The 13,268-nt window shown below is 44.2% G+C and overlaps 1 protein-coding gene across 5 annotated transcripts; it reads left to right on the plus strand.

Annotated features, from left to right (window-relative positions):
- The first annotated feature begins 4,729 nt into the window (after positions 1-4,729).
- On the plus strand, positions 4,730-12,971 carry LOC144026296 (uncharacterized). 5 transcript variants are annotated; one of them, XR_013285095.1, is made up of 5 exons: positions 4,730-5,394; positions 6,821-7,006; positions 11,710-11,868; positions 11,959-12,273; positions 12,353-12,971. XR_013285095.1 is itself a non-coding variant. In XM_077532887.1 (4 exons), the coding sequence occupies exons 1-3, from the start codon at positions 5,368-5,370 to the stop codon at positions 7,777-7,779; spliced, it is 393 nt and encodes a 130-aa protein (XP_077389013.1). In that variant the 5' UTR covers positions 4,730-5,367; the 3' UTR covers positions 7,780-7,785; positions 7,914-9,559. The 5 variants fall into 5 exon arrangements, 2 of the variants coding, with proteins under 2 accessions (XP_077389013.1, XP_077389012.1); XR_013285093.1 differs by having other exon boundaries at positions 11,959-12,971; XR_013285094.1 differs by having other exon boundaries at positions 11,784-11,868; positions 11,959-12,971.
- Positions 12,972-13,268: the final 297 nt, after the last annotated feature.

Consider the following 13,268-nt stretch of genomic DNA (forward strand, 5'->3'; position numbering starts at 1 on the left):
GGTGGACTTTGTCACCGGCCTCCCTCCCTCAGAAGATAACACCGTCATCTTTACCATTGTGGATCGATTTTCCAAGGCTGCTCACTTCCTTGCCCTGCCAAAGCTCCCGTCAGCAAAACAGACTGCTGTGCTTCTGATAAACAACGTATTTCGATTGCATGGGATCCCCTCTGATATCGTATCCGACAGGGGCCCCAAATTTACCTCTCATGTGTGGAGAGCCTTCTGTACAGGTCTGGGAATCGGAGTGAGCCTGTCCTCTGGGTACCATCCACAGACGAATGGGCAAGCAGAACGGGCCAACCAGAAATTGGGGTATGACCCATGCTAACCCGGCTACTTGGAGCGTTCAGCTTGCATGGGTCGAGTATGCGCACAACACTCAACACCTAATTCCTCCCTGGGCATGTCTCCATTTCAGTGCTCCTTGGGCTATGAACCCCCATTGTTTCCCTCTCAGGAGGCGGATTGCACCGTCCCGTCAGTCACGAGCCATCTGCGCAGGTGCGCAAGGTCCTGGAAGTTGGCACGCGTTGCGCTGCTCCGTGCTACAGCGAGGTCACACGTCCAGGCCAATCGCCGTCGCACTCCTGCGCCTGTCTACAGCATTGGCCAGAAGGTATGGCTCAGCTCTCGTACCCTTCCGCTCAAGGTGGAGTCCAATAAACTGGCGCCCCGCTTCATTGGCCCCTTTGAGATCATTGCCCTGGTGAACCCTTGTTCGTTCCATCTCAACCTTCCTGCCTCTCTTCGAGTTCACCCTACCTTCCGAGTGTCCCAGGTCAAGCCTGTGTCTTCATGTCCCCTGTGGCGCCCCCCTTGTGGTCGATGGGCATCCCGCCTACTCTGTTCAGAGGCTTCTGGACGTGCAGCGTTGGGTCCGTGGCCTCCAGTACCTCGTGGACTGGGAGGGCTATGGGCCGGAGGAATGTAGCTGGGTCCCCGCCCGGCAGGTGTTGTGCAGGTCGCTCATCCGTGACTTTCATCGTCGGCATCCTGGTCACCTGGGTCGTGCGCCGGGGGGGAATGCTGTCAGGTCTCCTGACTCTGCCCCTTGAGCATGTTTGTGTGGGTGTGTCCCTCAGCAGGATTGGAGCGACGAGTGGAGCTGTGGCCAGGTGCAAGCAATCATCTCCATCAGTGCTGTGTATTTAAGCTGGTCCCCAACTCTACCTCGTCGCCAGATCAACACACTCCGTAAAGAGTTTGTGCTTCTAGCTATCTAGTTACTTTGTATAGTGCCTTTTGTATTTGACTTACCTGATCTCTGCTTCCGCCAGTTGTTGTACCCTTCCGCTTGTCTGCCTAGACTCCCTGCGCTTCTGGCCTTGCTCGTCAATCAGCAACTCGTTCCTTGGACTGCTACCTTCAACAACGCCTTCTGTTTAATCAATCTTCATCACCCCATTCACCTATTGTCTCTCCTCTCTGCATTTGGGTCCTCCACTACCAGAACCGTGACAGTTGACTCCGTAATTACAGATAGTTCCTAACATCATGCATAAAAGGGTGTAACGTTCACATGAGTCATGGTTCAGTATGCAGTAAATTCTGTAGAGTAAATTTGACCAAATACACTCACTTTTAGAGTGATATTTACACTTGGAAGAGAGTAAAATAAGAATTGAAAAAAATAAAAATAAAAGTCCCTCAAGGGTTGAAGAATGAACTTGTGACCTCTTGTGGTAGTGTGGCCGTTACGGAGAAGCTTTCTGTTATAGCAAATCAATTATTCTTAGTTACTAACTTGTACATTTTAGTTTTAAAACTACTGGATTAAGTTAACATATATTCAAACCATAAGTACACTGTCTGCACAAGCGTCGTGGGAGCACATCCCAACTGTCTTCAGGGAGTAGGCTGGGTACATCCTGAACTGGTTGCAAGCCAATTGCAGTGTACACAGACAAACAACCTAGGTACAATACAGTCTTCAATTAACCTACCGTGCATATTTTTCGTAATATGGGAGGAAAGGGGAGTACCCGGAGAAAACCCACGCAGGAACGTGGAGAACATGCAACCCAGGAAGGCCGAAGCCCGGACTCAATCTCACAACCTCTGCACTGGGAGGCAGATGTGCTAACCAGTTGTCCACCATGCCACCTGCTATGATCATGTTTTTATAATCTAACATAAATTATTATTAATGTATTTTAACCAGGTAAGGAAACTGAGAAGAGATTATCCTCTACAATATCAACTGCAAAGTAAAATTGTCATGTAGGGGGTGTGATAGGTGGACCCATAAGCGGAGAACACAAGCAGGAAGAGGAATGACAGGAATGATAATAACTTGATTGACTGGCAGGAACGTGGACTGGCGTGTCATTACGAGGAGCAGACTTGGCATGACGTGAAGACTACTGGGCATGGCGTGAAGACTGGGCATGGCGTGAAGTAGGGGTGTCAATTGCCTAGTACCTGACGATTCGATTCGTATCACGATTCACAGGTCACAATTCGATTCGATACCGATTAATCCCGATACGAATTTATAAGTCGATTGTTGCGATTTTTTTTCATTCAAATTTAGAAAATACTAATCAGTAAGCTTGTAGAGTGTAAGATTTATATGAAAATGTATTATTTATTTATCTGAAATTTCAGTCTTATAGAGGTTGTAATCTGTTTCATGTTTGAACAGCATTAAAATAAAATATTAAGGCTTAATGTTCCGTTCATATAACATTCTTCCATGCTCAAGGTGTGAATCCTAACCCGAAGTCAGACGTTTTGTTGAATATTTTTCCATTAAAAATGGAAGTTTAAAAATCGATTCACACACAAAAAAAAAAAAAAGGCAATGATGATAAGACGTTGAATCGGTAAGACTACCGAATGAACAATTCTGAGCTCTTTAAAAAAAAAAAAAAAAAAAAAAACGATTTTTTTTTTATTGAATCGATTCGAGAATCGCGCGATGTAGTATCGCGATATATCCCCGAATCGATTTTTTTTTTAACACCCCTAGCGTGAAGACTGGTCAGGACGTGAAGGCTTGGTATAATGGGGAGACTTGGCGTAGCGAGGCGTGGAGACTTGGCGTGGCGAGCGTGGCGTGGATGAATTGGCGTGGCGTGGATGACTTGGCTTGGCGTGGATGGCTTCGCTTGGCGTGGCGTGGATGGCTTGGCGTGGCGTGGATGGCTTGGCGTGGCGTGGATGGCTTGGCGTGGTGTGGATGGCTTGACTTGGTGTGGCGTCGATGACTTGGCGTGGTGCTGATGACTTGGCGTGGATGACATTGCGTGGATGACTTGGCTTGGCGTGGCGTGGATGACTTGGCGTGGATGACTTGGCGCAGACGTGAAGGACTTGGAGCAGACGTGAAGGACTTGGAGCTGACGTGAAGGACTTGGAGCTGACGCGAAGGACTTGGAGCAGACGTGATAAACTGAGCAGGTATGGTAAACTGGAGTAGAAGTGGGGAAACTAGACCAAACTATGTAAACTTGACTATAGCTTAAGATACGGAACAAGCAGGGACCAGACTAGACTAGACTAGACTATACACCATACTAACAAAAGGACGAGCAACTAACACCACACAGCTGGGAAACACAGCAGGCAGGGGGAACCAATGAGCAACACACACCGGGAAGGGAAGACACACGCAGGTGGACAAGGTTAACACTGACGAGACTAGGGGAGACAAAACTGGACAACAGACAACATAAACACCCAAAACTAAACAAAACCTCAATCAACCAAAACCGAAACATAACAAAAATAAGGCTAAAATAAAATTACAAATTAACAAGATATTACATTACATACATGGAGTTTTATTTTTGTATGTGCTATATAAATGAATTTTATTTGTATGTATATTACCTTTTTGAAATAATAACAAGATTTTAATCATAAAATCACTACATTTTATTACGTTACATCTAATAAATGTTTTTAAGTTGTCCATACCAAACACTAATATAGTTCAATTTAATAAAAAATTATGAGTACAAAGTACTCATAAACGCTTACAAAGTTACACCAACTTTAAAAAGTTAAGTTAGTAGTGTTTTTTATAAACTTTGAATACTGTGTACTTAATCCATTTGATTATTTTTGAACGACAATTCGGAGTGGTCAATCGGCCTACCATGCATGTTTTTGGAATGTGGAAAGAAACCGGAGTACCCGGAGTAAACCCACGCAGGAATGGGGAGAACATGCAAACTCCACACAGGAAGGCCAGAACTGAGATTGAACCCCGCACCTCAGAAGTGGCTGGCGGACGTGCTAATCAGTGCTCCACCGTGTCCTGACTTAATTTCTATTTTTTCCTTAAACAAACAAAGTAGCTTTCAGTGGCATGGGATGTTCATCCATCTTATTATTGTAATCATTATTACTATTATTATTATTAGGGCACGAGCAGGGACCACTGTGAGGTCCCTATTGTTTTTGTAAAGATTATACTTATTCTTATTCATAATAATAATAATAGTAATACATTTTATTTGCAATGCACTTTTTAGTTCAACAATCTCAAACTGCCACTGTCATGGCCTGGGTCGCATGCGCCTGAGTTCATGACCTGTTATGTGTCTGTTTAGGTACTGTTGTAACAAGTGCCTGTTTAGAAAACATGATGTTCGTGATGTCAACCTTTAATCCTTTAGGTGATGTCGGGACCTATGTGATGTCATTCTTTAGTCCTTTACGATTCACTGTCTGTGGGTGCAGTCTGAGAATTGTGTGTGGTTTGCCGGATTATTGTCCACCTGTCCTGTGTACTGCGTCTCTGGGTTTCTGCCTCTCGATGTGAATAAATAGTCTTAAATAATCTTATTTATGTCTGCATTCTGGGATCCAACCCTTCAGCACACAACAGCCACAGAGTAAAAAAGTCTAGCGAAAGGCTTTTGCAAAAAGAAAAGTTTTAATAGGCCGTTTGAAAATGTTAGCAGGCTCTGGACCCCTCAGGCGGTTAGGGAGAGCATTCCACAACCTGGGAGCCACCGATAAGAAGGCCTGATCGCCCATGGTGTGGAGCTTGGTTTTGGGGGCTTAAAGGAGGTTTGAGGATGTAGAACGGAGGTTTCGCAGGGAGGTCTTCGGTCTGAGAAGTTCCTTGAGGTATTGTGGGGCATGACCGTGAATGCACTGATGGATGCGGAGAGAGAAACCTCGGATTCAATTCTGAGGGACACCAGGAGCCAATGCAGTAATTTCAGGATGGGGGTGATGTGGTGAAATTTGTGCACGCCCATCAGGATCCTGGCACCACAGCTCTGGATGTATTGCAGTTTCTGGATGATGATGACCAGGACTCCCAATGAGGAGTGCATTGCAATAGTCTAGCCTGGAGGAGATAAAAGCCCGGACGAGCTTCTCTTGATCTGCCATGAAGAGTGTACAATGGAGTTTTGCAATGTTTCTGAGATGGTAAGATGAGGTTTTACAAGGTGTTTGATGTGTGTGTCAAATGTGAGCTGAGGGTCCATTTTTATTATTATTCTGCGAATGAATCACATTTTTTTTTTAAATTTTTTTTTTAAGAGAGAGCTCAGAATTGTTCATTCGGCAGTCTTACCTATTCAACATCTTATCATCATTGCTCTCTCTGTTTTTTTTTTTTTTTTTTTTTTTTTAAATTTTGTGCATATGTGTGCGTTTGTGTGCGTGCGTGCATGTAAATACGTGTGAATTTGTACTCATTAATTCACCTAAAACCTAATAAAAATCCCATTACCCTTCACCTTAACCGCGTATTTCAGAGTCTCGCCAGAGTCGTGAAGTTCAGAAGGTCAGGAGACCAGAGGAAAGACTAAACACCTCTTGCCATCAAAATGGTTACAAAATCAGAGTCTTACGCCAACCCCAGAAACCTCTAAATTCCAACAAATTAAGGAGATCTCAAGAGACCAGAGGAAAAACTAAAGAGAGGAAGGAGGGAAGGATAGATGAAGCGAATGAATCACATTTTTTTTCAAGGCATAAACATGTTCAAACACACCAAATTTTGCACACACATCGGGCCTGACCAAAATTTTGAGATTTTTAAGTCTTCATGCAGAATTGAACAAAAAATGGTTCTCCAGTGGAAAAACAAATAGAATCGTTGTAGTTTGACCTAGTGCTACGAAAATGGGCAGGGGCGTGTAGCACCCTGAGACGTACAAAAAAAGTCCATTACGGCCATATCCTAAAATATACAGGAAGTGAGCTACGAATTTTTGTATGTTCAATTTTTGCACATTCACTGTGATCATAAGTTTGTGACTTCAAACTTGGCCTTAATCAGTTCAAGACCTGGGACCAATAACTGGGGAAAAAGTCTTGACTTTTCAAAATACTATAGGATGGGGGTGGGGCTTCAAATTTTGCCTTTAATTTTTCCTTCGTCATAAAAGAGCAAATGGTTAATAATTCCACTGTACAAGCTTGAAAAAATTTCCAAACTTCACATGTATCTTTATAGTCACGGCCTGAAGACATCTATATGATAAAATTCGATGATACATACCTAGTGGTGATGTCATACTTTACGTTTTCATCTACTGTGCCAAGCCCATTGAATGGATACAGTTGAAAATATGTCAGAAAAGCCTTAAGATTTTAATCACGCCGCAGACCGAATATTTTGACTTTTCGGCAAAGAGCGTGGCTATGATGGTGCCGCAAACACATGATTCAATATGACAATAAAAGCTACTTTAACATGACGCAGATTATCGTATCTTCTCAAAATTTCACACATTTGATGAGAGTTCAGTCCTGAAGACATCTACAAATTTAGATTTCATCATAGAGGTAACGCCAACTACTGGCAAAAAAACATTTTTTTTCTTCAACGTTTTTCTCCAAACAGATTAACCGGATCTACCTCTACGCTCTTGTTACGCTCTGGAGTTGGATCCCAAAAACACAGACACAAATAAGAGTTCAACAATTTATTTGCATAACAATTCTTTTATACGCGGGACGTACTCACGACGAGACCAGAAACAACAAGAAGGTATCAAGGATCAAGAGACGTGAAACTTGGGCTGTGGAGGTGAGCAGATGAACAGATTAATAATTCGGCAAAAACACACTTCTCTGTCTGACTTGTATAGTCTGCGAATGGATCTGCTAGGCTGCGGCAAGACGTGGGAAACCCTGATAGTCGCTGAAACAGGACTGACATGGATTTATCTGACTAGCTACTGACTGACGCGCGGGTAAAACTCATTGGCTTCTGACGAGTCGAAAGAGATGAAAGATTCCTGACATCACATAGCTTCTGACCAGTTGAGAGAGATTAAAGATTCCTGACATCACATAGTTGTTGGTTACGTTCTGTTTACATCAGTTCAAAGAAAACAAAACATCAGACATTTGCCACAAACAAAACACAGTCCTAACAGTATATGTTACATATATGTGACCACGGATGTGATGGTATTGGTAAGGGTCGTAGCAATTCTGCTGGAGGTCGATGGGAAGTCTTACTGCAGGCACAAACTGAGCAGGCACTGATGAACTCGACAATGTCCCTCCGCACGTTAGGCCACCCAAACCTCTGAGTGATGAGGAAATGCGTGCGTCTCACTTCGGGGTGGCAAGCGAACCGCGAAGCATGTCCCATTGAAGCACCTCTGTGCGCAGATGGTTGGGGACAAACAATCTCCCCTCCGAACCTTCGTCTGGAACTTGGGCCTGGTGGAGGGCTTCTTGGACTCTTCTTTCTACCTCCCACCGTTCCGCCTCCACCACCCGGTCACTGGAACAATGGTCTCATTGCTGGTGTCTTCATCGGGTTTGGTGTTGGAGGAGCCACTTCTGTAAGTCACGGTAAATGTGAACCGGGCGAGGATCAGCACCCAACGAGCCTGTCTGGAGTTGAGTCGCTTGGCGGTGCAGATGTAGGCCAGGTTCTTGTGTTTCGCGGAGACTGTAAATTGTTCCTTTGCCCCTTCCAGCCAGTGCCCCCACTCCTGCAGAGCCAGAACGATGGCCAGCAATTTGCGATTGCCCACGTCATAATTAGCCTCAGCCGAGCTGAGGCATCAGGAAAAGAAGGCGCAGGGGTAAAGCCTGCCAGTTGACCGGGGAGCGCTGCGAGAGGACCGCTCCCACTCCAGAGTCCGACGCGTCAACCTCAACAACAAGAGAGAGTTCGGGATTAGGATGATTCAGTACAGGTGGACATGTGAATAAACCTTTGAGTCTGACAAAAGCGGACTCAGCTTTTGGTCTTCATTTAAATTGAACCTTATTTGATGTCAACCTCGTCAGATGTCCGGCTCTCTGGCTCTAATTTCATATATGAAGCGCCGATAGAAATTTGCAAAGCCCAAAAACCGCTGTAACTGCTACCTCGTGGTTGGGGTTGGCCAGTCGATCACTGCTTGGATCTTTGCGGATCTCTTAAGTGACCCTTCTCTACAATGAACCCCAGAAATTGCACTGACTTAGAATGGAACTCACATTTCTCGGCCTTCACATAAAGTCGGCTCTCTAGCAAGCGTAACACCATTCTGACATGGTGACGGTTTTCATTGAGATCTTTGGAAAAGATTAAGATATCATCAAGGTTCACGAAACAAAACTGATTGAGCATGTCTCAACACGTCATTTATTAGCCGTTCAGAAACGGCTGGGGCATTAATGAGTCCGAAGGGCATGACCAGATATTTGAAGTGACCTAACGGAGTTTTAAATACTGTCTTCCACTTATCCCCCTCCTTGATCCTCACCAAATGGTATGTACTCCTGAGATCTAGTTTGGTGAACACTGTTGCTGTCCGTAAGGGAGCGAATGCTGAATCCAGGTGCGTTAGTGGGTATTTATCTTTAACCGTAATGTCGTTAAGGCCCTGGTAGTCAACACACGGACGTAAGGTCTTGTCCTTCTTAACAATGAAGAAGAACCCAGCACCCACCGGCAAAGATGAATGGCGGATAAAACCGGCAGCTAGTGACTTAGTTATGTACTCATGTAACGCTTCCTTTTCAGGTTGGGACACCTGGTACAGTTTGGAATTTGGTAATGGGGCATTCTGAACAAGGTTTATCTCGCAGTCATATGGACGATGTGGAGGCAAGGATTGGGCTCAATACCTTCTTCAAGTCATGATATTCAAAAGGAACGTTATTCAACTCAATGACCTAGAGACTAGGTTTCTGTAATGGTTGACGGACGTCTTCAGCAGACTTCAGGCAGTGTGAATGACAGAAAACACTCCAATTCTCTATGGCAGGGATGTCCCAGTTAATGTCAGGATTATGCATCTTTAACCATGGAAGGCCTAAAACGACAGGAGCAGTCTGTGATGGGATGACCAAGAAGCGACAAGTGTCACTATGGTTCCCGCTAAGCTTTAGATTAAGGGGAGCTGTAATGCGGGTTACTTCAGCCAGAAGGCGTCCATCGAGATCTAACACCCGTCGTCTAGGTTTTCGAAGTCGGAGAGTAGGACAGTTAACTCCTGGATCAATAAAACAGTCATTGGCCCCGGAATCGATTAGAACATTTCTCTTAATGACCTGCCCAAAACCCCATACTTCCCCAGCTAGTCTTTTTGCATTTGTGTCCGTCACCCAATCGAAAAGTTCTGTCTCATCCTCATAGTACTCACACTGGGGATTGGTGCTGGTGGGGTGTGTGTGTGTGTGTGTGTGTGGGGGGGGGGGGGGGTCAGTGCTGGCACAGGCTGACTGGTTCTCCACCGGCCGTTGCCCTCTCCGAATCGAAACAGGACCAGCTTGATGCGGAGGTTGGATCGGTCATGACGATACTTGGTGACCGAGTTGACCACAGTAGAAGCAAGCCCCAAACTATCAGTTTCACTCCAAATCACTAAATCCAGTGAAATCTTCATCCTCCCCCAACTTGGGAGGTAGACGATGCTCTTCTACCGGCCATCCTCCCCCAACTTGGGAGGTAGACGATGCTCTTCTACCGGCAATGTTGAACTTATCAACATAGGCCTAGAGCACGCTCTTGCGGTTTAGTGTGAAAATAACATGTGAAATAATATAGTAATGTGTTCATTTCACACATAAATCGCACCAGAGTATAAGTCGCACCCCCGGCCAAACTATGAAAAAAACTGCGACTTATACTCCGAAAAATACGGTACAGCAAATGTGATCAGCCAGACAGGTAGGAAAGTCCTTGGTGTGTCATCTGGAAGGAAAGGAGATAAGGAGACTTGGTGGTGGAATAAGGAGGTGCAGAAGTGGATCCAGGGATAGAGGTTAGCTAAGATGTGGGACACTGAGAGGACTGAAGAAAGTAGACAGGAGTACAGGGAAATACAGCGTAACGTGTAGTAGACGTGGCAAAGGCCAAACAAGAGGCTTACGATGACTCGTATGCCGGGTTGGACAGTAAGGAGTAGAGAATGATCTATACAGGTTGGCAAGGCAAAGAGACAGAGATGGGTCGGATGTGCAGCAGGTTAGGGTAATAAAGGATAGGGATGGAAGAGTTTTGACAGATGCCAGCGCTGTGATGGGAAGATGGAAAGAGTACTTTGAAGAGTTGATGAATGAGGAAAATGAGAGAATGAAGAGTAGAAGGGGTGACTGTTGTGGACCAAGAAGTAGCAAAGATTAGTAAGGATGAAGTGAGAAGGGCACTGAAGAGGATGAAGAGTGGAAAGGACTCGGTCCTGATGATATACCTGTGGAGGTATGGAAGTGTCTAGGAGAAGTAGCAGTACAATTTTTGACTGGGTTGTTCAACAGGATCTTAGATAGTGAGAAAATGCCTGAGGAATGGAGGAGGAGTGTGCTGGTGCCCATTTTTAAGAACAAGGGCGACGTGCAGAATTGTGGCAACTAAGGAGGAATAAAGCTGATGAGCCACACAATGAAGCTTTGGGATAGAGTAGTGGAAGATAGACTGAGGGCAGAGCTGAACATTTGTGAGCAGCAGTATGGTTTCATGCAAAAAAAATAAAAAATAAAAATAAATAAAAAAATAAAAAATAAAAGAGTACGGTCAATGCAGTATTTGCTTTGAGGATGTTAATTGAGAAGTACAGAGCAGGTCAGAAGGAGATGCATTGCGTCATTGTTGACCTGAAGAAAGCCTATGACAGGGTGCCCAAACTGGTTCTATCTGAGGAAGTCTGGAGTGGCAGAGAAGTATGTTCAAGTGGTGCAGGACATGTATGAGGACTGTAATTTTAAACAACACCTACACATCAGTTTTCATTAAAGATCGAAGTCACAATAACAAGAAAAGGTAGTTTTTATCCGTTCGCTCTTCAACTGAAACTGAAACTTCAACTGTTTCTCTGCTGAAAAGATCGAGTCAAAAATATGTTCTGCAAATTAGCGTCACTCATTTAATAACTAGGCTGGACACACATTTTGCTTGCTGAAACACGTTATTAATTAGCCTCAGCTGGTTTGGCATTCTTTCAAGTGAATGGGTTATTATGGAGAAGCCTGTTGTGCAGTTAAGGCAAACAGCTAAAAGTAACAGTTAGCTATAGTAGATGTGACTTTTTTTCATGAGAGAATGTTCTAAATATTGTATGTCTGTGATTTAGTTGCGAGGGCCTGTATAGTGAAAAGATAACTTGTAACATATGTGGTAAGACCTGCAACAATAAATTTGCACACATGAGCATCACCATATTAACCATACTCCATCACCTTCGATTGAAGATTTGAGAATCCAGTGGCCCTATCTTTTTACTGTAAGGGGTATCGACTGTCACTTTGCGTCACTAATTGACATCAGTGTTTTATGTGCATTAGAGCTATCCATTGAAAAATGTGGACAAGGAATAGAGAAGTATTTACAGGCAAAACTGAAGAACAAAGATGTACAGGTGCAAGATGGGGAACTGACTCTTCGCATCATCCAGATGCTGATGGTCTGATGAGAGAACAGAGGGACTGATTCTCTTTGCTGATGTAAGTTTGGTTCAGCATTGTAAATTGTATTACTATGGTTGTACATGCAATTCCATTCTTAATTTGGATACTGTTGTCTATGTTCTGCAGATGTCCTCCACTGCAACTGACGTTGAGCGCACCCCACGGCTGATTTTACTGTTCTACTATTCTAAGTGTCATGAAAGCATGACATTATCCTGGTATGGGCCCCTCATAGCCATATTTGTTTTCCATATTGTCTGCATCAGTTGCTGGTGATGGATTAACATTGGACCACTGGATGATCAGCATTGAAGGACAAGTCATCTGTGAATGCACCGAAAAAACCTTCAACACAGGGCTTGCTGCACTTTTTGCTACATTCCATGTGTTCAGCCTGAAATACCAGGAAGAAGTTGAAAGGACACTAGAGTTTGCTCAAAGGTAAATTGTCTGTCAGAAAAATTGGGTGTGTTCTCCCTCTTCCTAGCTCTATTGAGAAGTATTTGTCATTTATTATAAGCCATGGCCAGAAGCCATTGGGCTGGTGTGGAGCGGTGGTATGGTGGTCGACTCCCAATCCAGAGGTTGTGGGTTTGATCCCATGCCATTGTGACGTCGAAGTACCCTTGAACAAGACAATGAACCACCAGTTGCTCCGAGAGGCACAGTTGAGGTCTGCATCCAGGTACTCTTGGTTGCTGTGTCATCAGTATGTGGGAGATTAGAGGGTGTCAGATTTGTGTTTATATTTGTGTTTGTGTTTTTGCAAGACACCCAGGTAATTCATTTCACAAATTATTTGGTGGATTTTATGTTTGGATGCAAATTATTGCTTTTTCCTATATCCAGTGAAGGTATCACTGATTTACGTTTTTCTGATCCGGGTCTTTGAATGCAACACATGCAGCGTCGGACAATTGAGGCACACGGTGTGGAACAAAGACCGTGCTCATGTTTTTTTTTTTTTTATTTGTGAAATAAAGCCAAATGTTCAAAGGACGCCTTTTTGTGTCGCGGAACTGCAACAAGTAGGTGAATGAGTATTCGAATGTAAAGCGCTTTGAGGGCCTTGTAAAGTGGAAAAACGCTATATAAATGCAGTATCATTTACTAAGTCTATATATTAACTGAAAGGGATCGTTCGGCTTTTTTAACATGAATCTCAATTTCATCCTCACCTCCCGTGTGTGCGATCAGCACTGACTTACACCAGTTCTGGTCCGGCGTTGGACGAGAGGAAAATAGTCCAGCAAGCTGGCTGGGGTGTCGGAAATAAAGCGTTTTTCTTCTAAAAACTATTTGTTTTCAAAAGTGTGATACATTTCCATCACAATACTCCTTTCCTGAAAAAAGTCAGACGCCATTACCGCCAGCCACTCTTTTCTGTTCGTTTGTATCACTGCGCGGCGCCCTGTAGACAGCGAATTGACGCACTG

The sequence above is a fragment of the Festucalex cinctus genome, chromosome 9 (genome assembly GCF_051991245.1).
Source record: "Festucalex cinctus isolate MCC-2025b chromosome 9, RoL_Fcin_1.0, whole genome shotgun sequence".
Taxonomy (NCBI): domain Eukaryota; kingdom Metazoa; phylum Chordata; class Actinopteri; order Syngnathiformes; family Syngnathidae; genus Festucalex; species Festucalex cinctus.